General features: G+C 34.7%; 1 protein-coding gene across 1 annotated transcript; it reads right to left on the reverse strand.

Annotated features, from left to right (window-relative positions):
• Positions 1-767: 767 nt before the first annotated feature.
• On the reverse strand, positions 768-3,544 carry LOC132800787 (receptor-like protein 19). Its single transcript, XM_060815070.1, has 3 exons — positions 3,191-3,544; positions 2,755-2,887; positions 768-2,488 (listed from the first exon to the last, which is right to left on the reverse strand). The coding sequence occupies exons 1-3, from the start codon at positions 3,542-3,544 to the stop codon at positions 768-770; spliced, it is 2,208 nt and encodes a 735-aa protein (XP_060671053.1).
• Between the last annotated feature and the right edge of the window lie 6,531 nt (positions 3,545-10,075).

The raw sequence follows: 10,075 nt of genomic DNA on the forward strand, positions 1-10,075 counted from the left end.
CGAAAATTCATGTTCATTGGAAGAGATGCATGAAAACTTCTACAGGTCATTGCTCATTACGGTCTGTAAACTATAAACGTATATGTTAAGCAAATCTATGAATAAGAATTCCTTATTTGTAGAATTGAGCAGAATATTGTTTCTTATCATGGATGCCTTCTAATCAGTGTTCGTACATTATGCTTATTAAAAATAGAACATGATCGAATACAATATGCCCCTGGTCAATTGATCGACCTCTCTTTTTCTTGCCTCTTGTCAACTCTGTTTTCTTTAGAGAAGAAGTCTAGCTTAGATTCCATTGCATTGATATATTTCCCTTTATTTTTGGTAATTTTGTGGTTTTCATGCGAGTCCTACGAGAATTTTTTCAAAATATTGAAATAATAAAGTAAAGCAATGGTTAAATTCTACCAGGTTTAGTCAATTCCAAGCCGTTTTCATTTTTCACCTAGGGAAATTCACGGCTAGTACATGCAATTCAAAGAGGGTGAAGACAAATTCCAAGCAGTAGGTAACATGATATTTAAGATAGAAAAAAAGAAGACAAGCATAGCAGCTCACTTATGTTTATGTACAACAGCAGAGATAGTTGAAATAAAAAACCAACACCATAAAAAATAAGGTCTAGACTAAGTTTACAACAACAGCAAATGTACATAGGAGTTTTGACCGAAAATAAATAACGTATGTACATAGGAGTTGAAAAAGATAAAGAAAACCAACACCATAAAATGCAGAGATAGTTCCATAGCCTTGGAAGCACTTCAATTTCTTTGATATCTCCTTCGCCTTCTCCTTTTGCATTGCATCTTAACCAACCATCCATGCCTCCTTATGATCACCATGTCGCCAAGAGCTACTCCAACAACCAGCCCACTCACGAATCCTACCAACACAAATTTCCAATCTAATTTGAACATAGACTCTAAATCATCATTTTCTTCAAAAGCTGAAGGAGGCAGTGACGAGGGCTCTAAATCACCACATTTCTTAAACAATAGATCTCCACACAATCCTGGGTTTCCCTCAAATGAACTGCTCTTGAATGCACTGAATTGGTTCCCTTGAGGTATAGGCCCTGTAAGCTTGTTGTATGATACATTGAAGCTTGCAAGGAACATAAGTTGCTTTAACTGTTGAGGAATCTCTCCGGAAAGGTTGTTTTGAGAAAGGTCCAATGATTCAAGTTCCGTTAAATTCCCCAACGACGATGGGATGCAACCAGTGAGCATGTTGTTTGAGAGATTTAAGGAGCGAAGGGACGTTAGATTCCCAAAAAGTGTAGAAATCTCTCCTTCAAATTTATTGCTTGACATATCAATAAAAGCAAAGATATCTTGGATGGCTCCATAGTATCTATTCACCCCTTTGGTTGTAATTGTGATTGCAAAACGAATTTTATCTTGGTACAGTGCAGTTTTTGGAATAGTAAAATTAAATATCACACCCAAATATGTAAAAGGATGGGGATCGATGGCCTTCATAGCATTCCAACTGGAAACGTAATGAGATGGCAACTCACCTGTGAAATTATTGAAAGAGATATCAAGCACTCTCAACTCAGGGAACCCGATATAACCTTTTGGTTTCTCAATTACACCGTAGAACCCGTTGTGTTGTAGTATGAGAAGCTTCAAGACTGGAAGGGACCCCAACCAAGATGGAAAAACGTCACTCAGCTGATTGTTGGAGACAACAATACCTTCAAGCATCTTACAGTTGGATAATGTTCTTGGCAGCTGCCCCTGCAGCTTATTATAACTAAGATCAATTATTCTCAAGTTACTTGCCTTGTTGTTGCATATTTTTGGAATGATGCCTTTAAAGAAGTTGTTTCTTAAATTTAGCACATACAAGGTACTGCTTAAGTTTCCCAAACACTCTGGAATATTCCCATCCAATGTGTTATTAGACAAATCAAGGTTGTAAGGAGAACTCAGATTGCAAAACATAATTGGAACTTCTCCACTAAGTAGGTTATTTGACACGTTATAGAACACAATGGATGGTGGAGGAATCGGTAGTGTTCCTTGCAACCTGTTAAATGAAACACCAAATGTAAGTAAGTTAACCCACGGAAGAGCTACAGGCAGAAAGCCTGTTAGCAAGTTGTCCTCAATGCTGAAGCTGACCAAAGTGTCTATGCTTGTCTTCCACATCCATTTAGGTATTTCACAGCAGATCTGGTTTTTAGCAAGTGACAACCGCTCCAGCTCGTTTTGATGCCTAATAAAATATGGGAATTCACTTAAGTTGCATGACTCGAGTGCTAAAAGCTTGAATTTTGAGCTCGTTGCATTTTTGTTTCCTTTGCTAAAAAGTAGCGATAAATTATTTCTACCAAGATCAAGGTATGCAAGACTTTTCATTCTGAAAAACATGTCAAATTCCAAAGCGCCATTTAATTTGTTAGAATGGAGATAAAGAGTCTCAAGATTCATGAGGTTAGATAACGATTGTGGAACACGACCATGCAACTGGTTATCTGAAAAATCTAGGAGGTTTAAATTAGTAAGGTTAGATAATGGTGGGATTGGACCAAATAGTTGGTTATAACGAAGAACTAATTTTGTGAGCCGGGTAAGATTTTGAAAAGAACGCGGAATGTGACCACTAAAACTGTTTTCTGAAAGGACTAGAAAAGTAAGTTGGGTAAGCTTGCCTAGTGAAGATGGAATAGGTCCTGAAAATCTAATAGATCCAATGAGTCAAGCATTTGGATTGAAGAAGGTAAGCCACCAGAAAACCCACTTCCACCAAGTTTCAATTCTTTAAGAGGACTTTTATGGTGGAAGTCAGGAATATAGCCCTTGAGATTGCCATTGGAACTTACATCTAGAATTCTAAGGTTTGGCAATTGAAAAACTCCAGAAGGAAATTCACCCTGCAACTCACAATCAGAAAGCATTATATATGTCAAAGAAGTAAAATTAGCAAGATAATCAGGTACCCTGGATGATAAATCTACTCCACTGAGATGAAGTACTTCTAAATTAGTTAGGTTTTGTAGTAAGCTACCTAAATTGGGACTTCTAAGTTTTGAAATTATTGAGTGAACATTTTCATTGTGATTGAAAGACAAGTCAAGATGTGATAACTTATACAAGTGTGAAATTTCTAGAGGAATTTGACCCCAAAAAAAACAATGAGAGAGGTTGAGATAAGTAAGGCCCAAAAGTTTACCAACAGCAACAGGAATTTCAGAGGAATTGAAATCATTATCAGCAAGGTTCAGGCTCTGAAGGTGAACAAGATTGAAAAGGGTGCTGTTAGAGTTGGTAGAGCCAAATAAACAGCTACTACTAAGATCGAGTCCAATCACATGACCAGTCTTGCCATCACATTGGACTCCATTCCATAAGCAGCAATTGCTTGAATTTACTCCATGAGATTTCCACTGCAGAACCTTAGGATCACATAGAGAAGCAGATTTGTGAATGGCAAAGCTATCCTTGAACTGCATCAAGGCAGAGCTTTCATCATCATGACAAGCTGGTTGTACAGAAGTAAAAGAGTTAGCAACTACAATCTCCAATACCATAAGTTTCAAAAATAGACACAAAAACAAAACTAGACACCACCCCATAATGCTTTGATTTTTTTCTGTCAAGTCTCTTTTTCTCTTAGATAAGCATGAAGGTTCAACTAAATAAAGCATTTCTTATATAGAGGAGCGTGGAAAAGATTCTTGTATATATAGTCAAAATTTACTTATTTTTTATATACGTCCAATGAGTCATATTATCTACAAAATAGTTGCTTGTTTGTGTTCTATACGTCCAGTAAGTCAACTAATCATGAAAGAGCTTGATGCTTTCGAAGTCGTCTCTGCGGGGCCTGACAATGCCAAGACTTAAGCCAATGTATTATCTCCAAGAAAGCTAAAACAAGAAATTAATAAATAGATGGGTCACCACAAACTCAATAATTCATTTCTCACATCTTGCTATGTTCAACATATGTGAGAGACTTATCTGCCAAAAATGCACTTTCAACGTCCAACCACACACGTTTTGGTCCCACATTTTTCTTATCACTTGACTTTCTTGAACTGTAAGTTGAAAAAACAAAAAAAGAGAAAACAAAAAATTTCAAACAACAAAAAAATATGCAACTTATCCAAAGAAAATATACAAGAGTCACAAGATTAAAGTCTCCAACAGAAAAGAAAAAATAATTTCATAGAAGAAATATATATGTTGAATATTCTTTTCTTCAATTTTTTCATTTCTTTTATGAGATCATCCATCTGTATGTATTGATTATTACTGTATATAATATAAGTAAAAATACCCAAGGTGAATGCAAATTATTCTTTTTATGTTGAAAATTGAAGAGTTATTATATATGATCTCTTACAACAGACTACTAGCTAGGCTTGAAAATTTGATTAAGAGCATAAGCTTGACAGAATTTATCAAAAACAAATATGGTACGTTCTTGTAGTGGTTAAGAAACTAACGATTCCACAGCCAATTCATTTACGTGGTACTGACTTTTAGTAGAATGAATCATGGAAACTTAATCCATTTTTGCCGTCTGCAGAGAAAAAAAAAAATGGAAACTTTCTTGTTTATTCCTGCTAATATATGATGTTCCCTATGCACATTGCAAAGTGATCAGAGAACTAATAATGACAATCCCATGAAAATTCAGGTTCATTGGAAGAGATGCATGAAAACTTCTGCAGGTCAATGCTTATCAGTGTCTGTAAACTGTAAGCGTATATGTTCAGCAAATGTGAATTAGAATTCCTTATTTGTAGCATTAAGCATAATATCTTTTCCTATCATGGATGCCCTCTAATAGCGTCAGTACATTATGCTAATTAACATACAACATGATCAAATACGTCATGCCGCTTGTCAATTAATCAACCTCTCTGTTCATTGCCTCTTGTCAACTCTGTTTTCTCTAGAGAAAGAAGTCTAGCTTGTTCCATTGCATTTATATATTTCCCTTCATTTTTGGTAACTTTGTGGGTTTTATGCAAGTCCTATGAGAGTTTTTCTTCATCAAAGCAAATTCATGTTTGGTAACTTTATTTTCCATTTCATCTTCTCTTTTTTCTTTTTTTCTTTTTTTGTTTTTTGTTTTCAAAAGCTGCTCTTTTTCTTTTCTCTTTTTTTTTTTTCTTTGTTTTCATTTCATTTTCACTTTCATTTTTTTTTTCTTTTATAACTTTTAGTATATTATGAGTGGTGTAATATTGAAAATAATTAACCATAATAATAAAAAAATTAATTATTTTGAACATTGTAATTATTTTTAAAAATTAGGTAAATAATCATAAAATATAAATTTTTATACTTTTTATAATGTTATTATTTAAGAAATTATTTGAACAATAATGAAAATCAATTTTATTTTATCAAAATCAATTCACTTGTTTAAGAATTTTTCCTCCTTTAGGAAAAGGATACATTTGCTCCTCTTCATTTGATAAAAGTCAGGATTTAGGAATGACCGGTTCTGAAGTTTGACAAAAATAAGAACCTGGAAGAAAAAGGAAAAAAAAAAAAAAAAGTATGTCGTTCAACTTCCAAATCTCTACAACCAAACTTGATAATGTTATAATAGGGACCAGCACTTTGATGAAACTCAAAATGTATTGATATCATAAATAACCTTTAGCATGTCAGAAGTCAAACGAACAATATGGTTCATGTGTCTCCAACGCAAGTATGCATGTTGGGAAAGTAGTATATGATCAAAAAATTATAGGTTGAAATTTTATAACTGGTTTTAGTTGAAAAGCATCTTTTCCAATGGAGAACAAGTTAAAGCAATTGAGTTTTAGTGTGTAATTCTTATTTTTCTTATCTTATTGTTTCTTTTTTTTTTTTTTTTTTTTCTGTTTCTTGTTTAGACTGTCAATCTCTTATATATTTATGTTTTTATCAGATTTCTTAAGGGCCAAACGTCTAATGAATTATGAGGTTGCCATTCTTCTTGAGCATAGATGTGATCAACTCAAGCATATGTCTGATAAATCATTGAAGCAACGTTTGGTATGATTTTTAAAACTGCATTGCAGGCTGCTTTATATGAATTCTTCATATTTCATTTCAACCCATATCTTGCAGCTTTGATTTTTCAAGATTTCTCATATTATTAAAATCTAATTTGTTGTTCAGATTGTTTTAAAAAGCGCAGCAATACATTAGACACTTCAGCCGCTTCAATAATCGGGATGCTGTAAAGCAAGTTCAAGAGTGCCCTTCAATCTAACACAATGTTCTTATACCTTCATGGCAAATTTTCTATGCATTTTTCTTTCAACAATGTTACATGGTTCCAGCACTAGTTTAAATACCTAGTACTGAATTTCAATGTGATTATGATGTCCTAGTAACTGCTTCTTTGGAAACAAACGCCTTTGGATTATTGAAACTGACTTTTATTTATTTACTTAATTGTATGTCTTGTGTTCGTGATTTCTAGAGCTAGAACTCTGGTAGCAAAAAGTTGTTCAAATAAATTCTTTTATGTGTGTTTATGTGTTGCCTTTGTAGACTTGGAATATTATATGTACTTGCAAAAAATTTGTGCGATTAGATTTTTGTAACTTAACCAAATTACAAAGTCCTTAGTAGATACCAGTTGGCTGAATATAAAGTACATTTTCATCGGTCATCACCACGAAAATATAGAATTATAAGCTATGGTTTTTATTTTGAAACTATAAGCTTAATTAATACCATACATTTATCATACTTTATCAAACTTTATAGCTTGCCGTGCTTTGGAAATCTTTGCCCTGAAACTGTAGAGGACGCTAATGCTGTTGTGCCTTCTCCAAAGGTAAACCAAATGCCTTGATGATTATTACAGAGCTTCTTATGCAGTCAAAATTTCATTCATTTATTGTATATACCAGATATAGGATAAGAGAGAAGTATTATCTACAAAATAGTTGATTTTTGTATTATATATATATACTTTTTCTCTGTTTTCCAAGATAGACTTTGAGTCAACTAATTATTAGAGATTTCAGCTTACAGACCGAGTCAAGTCGTCTCATGGAGGCTTGAAAATGCCAATACTTTAACCAATGTATGATCTCCAAGAAAGAAAAACCAAACAATCAAGAAACAGATCGATCAGTGCAACGAACTCTTAATAATTCATTTCTTATATTAAGCTATTTCCAACACATGTGGGAGAGATTTGTCTACCAAAAATGTAGTAATTAAACATCCAAACCACACACGTTTTGGTCCTCCATTTTGGATAGTCACTTGCACCTTAATTTCTATGCAATCGACCTGACTTTTTCAAATTTCTTGAATTGTAAGTTGGAAAAAATCAAAGCAGAAACAAAAACTGTAAAACAACAAAGAAAATGTACAGCGTAACCAAAGTCTCAAATAAAAAAGGAAATATATATGTTGAATATTAATCTTTGAAAGGAAGGTGATTGCTATAGCCATGCAGTTGTACACAAGTAAATTAGTTATAACACTTCTCTTTGCATGCATATCCTGTAATATAGTTGTAACCTTGCTCTGTATTCATATCTTGGTTTTACTTAAAGAAACAGGTTTTTCCAATCTTGCTTGAATCACTATAGATATTTTTTCCATTACTATGGAATTTTTGAGTGTTATACGCAAGTCCTATGAGAATTTTTCAAAATATTGAAAAAATAAATCAAAGCTATAGTTTTAATCTCCCTGGTGTACTCAATTCTAATCCATTTTCATTTTCACCTCAGTAGATACATAGTTAGTACATGCAATTCCAAGATGGTGAAGAAACAAAATTCCAAGAGGTAGATAACATAATATTTAAGATAGAAGAAAAGAAAACAAGCATAGCAGCCCACTTCTATATGTGCAACAACAGAGATAATAGAAAATAAAAGGAAGTTAAAATAGAAAAGCAAGACTAAGTTTACAACAACAGCATAAATGTACACAGGAGTTAGAAAAAGAAAAACAAAACTAACAACATGCATAGCAGAGATAGTACCATAGCTTTGCAAGATCTTCAATTTCTTTGATATCTCCTCCACCTTGCTCCTTTGCATTGCATCTTAACCAACCATCGACGCCTCCTTATGATCACAGTGTCACCAAGAGCTACTCCAACAACCAGCCCACTTAAGTATCTTGTCAACACAAATTTCCAGTCCAGTTCGAATAATGACTCTGCATCACCATTTTTTTCAAAAACTGATGGTGGCAGTGTTGAGGACTCCGAATCACCACATTTTTTAAGTAATGGATCACCACACAATCCTGCATTTCCCTAAAATGAACTGCTCTCAAATGAATTAAATTGATCCCCTTGAGGTATAGGACCTGTAAGATTGTTATGATATATATTGAAGCTTTCGAGAAACCAAAGTTGCTTTAGTTGTTGAGGGATCTCTCCTGAGAGATTGTTTTGAGAAAGGTCCAATGATTCCAATGCTGTTAAATTCCCTAAAGACGATGGTATGCAACCAGTGAGCATGTTGTTTGAAAGGACTAAAAATTATAGGCCCTTTAGGTTCCCAAACAGTTCAAAAATCTCTCCTTCAAATCTATTGCTTGACATATCAATAAAAGTAAAGATATCTTGGATGGCTCCATAGTATCTCTTCACCCCTTTGATTGTTATTCTGATTGTATAGCAATTTTCAGCATGCAACCAATCAGTCTTCGTAGCACCAGAAAAGTTCAACATCACACTCAAATATGAAGAAGGAATGGGGTTGATAGCCTTCATAGCATTCCAACTCAAAATGTAATGTGATGGCAACTCACCTGTGAAATTATTGAAAGAGATATCAATCACTTGCAACTTTAGGAACTCCCAATGGTTTTTAGGTTTCTCAAATAAACCATAAAAACCATTGTGATGCAGTATGAGAAGCTTCAAATTTGGTAGGGATCCCAACCAAGATGGGAAAACATCATTCAGTTGATTGTTCGAGACAACTAAACCTTCAAGCATCTTACAGCTGCAGATTGATCTTGGCAGCTGCCCCTGGAACTAATTATAATTGTGATAAATTATTCTCAAGTTACTTGCATTGTTGCTGCATAGTTCAAGAATGTTGCCATGAAAGGAGTTGTTTTTTAAATTCAACACATACAAAGTTCTGCTTAAGTTTCCCAAACATGGTGGAATCATCCCGTCCAATATGTTATCAACAAATCAAGTAAGTAAAGAGATCTTAGATTACAAAATGTATGTGAAATTTAGCCACTTAGTAAGTTATTTGAGACGTTACGACTCATGATGGATGGTGGAGGAATTGGTAGTACTCCATGCAACATGTTAGATGAAATACGAAATGTACGTAAATGAATCTAGGGAAGAACTTTAGGATGAAAGCCTTTTAGGAAGTTGTCGGCAATGCCAAAGCCAACCAAAGTGTCTAGGCTTCTTTTTTGGTTAAGTCATAGGCTATTAAAAGTCTTAATGGACATATATGTAACAGCCTAGTCCACCCGCATGCGATATTGTCCGCTTTGGGCCCAACCCGCACAGTTTTGTCAAAATGTGTCGCAAGGGAAAGGTATCCACACCCTCTTTTAAGGCATGCTTCGTTCCCTTTCCAACCGCATGTGGGATCTCACAATCCTCCCCCCTTGGGGCCCAGCGAGTCTCACAATCCTCCCCCCTTGGGGCCCAGCGTCCTCACTGGCACACCAATCTGGGTACTGGCTCTGATACCATCTATAACAGTCCAGTCCACCCACATGCGATATTGTCCGCTTTGGGTCCAGCACGCACGGTTTTGTCAAAACGCGTCGTAAGGGAAAGGTATCCACACCCTTTTTAAGGCATGTTTCGTTCTTTTTCCAACCGATGTGGGATCTCACATATAACTGCAATGGGACATTGCAGCCTCCAAAGATGACTCAACTAGCTAGAAATAATTTAGCCATTTCTTAAAAGAAGAAGAAAAAAAAAATAATAATAAAATAAAAAATAAAAAAAGCACCTTACGTTGGAGAAAAACTTGTATGCATCAATGGTACTGGGCCAGCAGCAATCTCTCCAAGTACGTCATTTAAAATTGGCCAGCACACTTAACTTCCATTTTACATGGCTCTTTAATTTTCAGGGTTTTTTC

This window comes from Ziziphus jujuba, chromosome 2, assembly GCF_031755915.1.
Source record: "Ziziphus jujuba cultivar Dongzao chromosome 2, ASM3175591v1".
NCBI classification, from domain to species: Eukaryota; Viridiplantae; Streptophyta; class Magnoliopsida; order Rosales; family Rhamnaceae; genus Ziziphus; species Ziziphus jujuba.

What these genes read in the sequence shown, in the direction of transcription:
- LOC132800787 (XM_060815070.1), bottom strand. Translation starts at nt 3,544, where the DNA reads ATGGTATTGGAGATTGTAGTTGCTAACTCTTTTACTTCTGTACAACCA. An exon ending in CCTCTGAAATTCCTGTTGCT is followed by an intron (nt 2,888 to 3,190) that starts GTTGGTAAACTT and finishes TGTGAGTTGCAG; the next exon opens with GGTGAATTTCCTTCTGGAGT. An exon ending in AGAATTGAAACTTGGTGGAA is followed by an intron (nt 2,489 to 2,754) that starts GTGGGTTTTCTG and finishes TAGATTTTTCAG; the next exon opens with ATAACCAGTTGCATGGTCGT.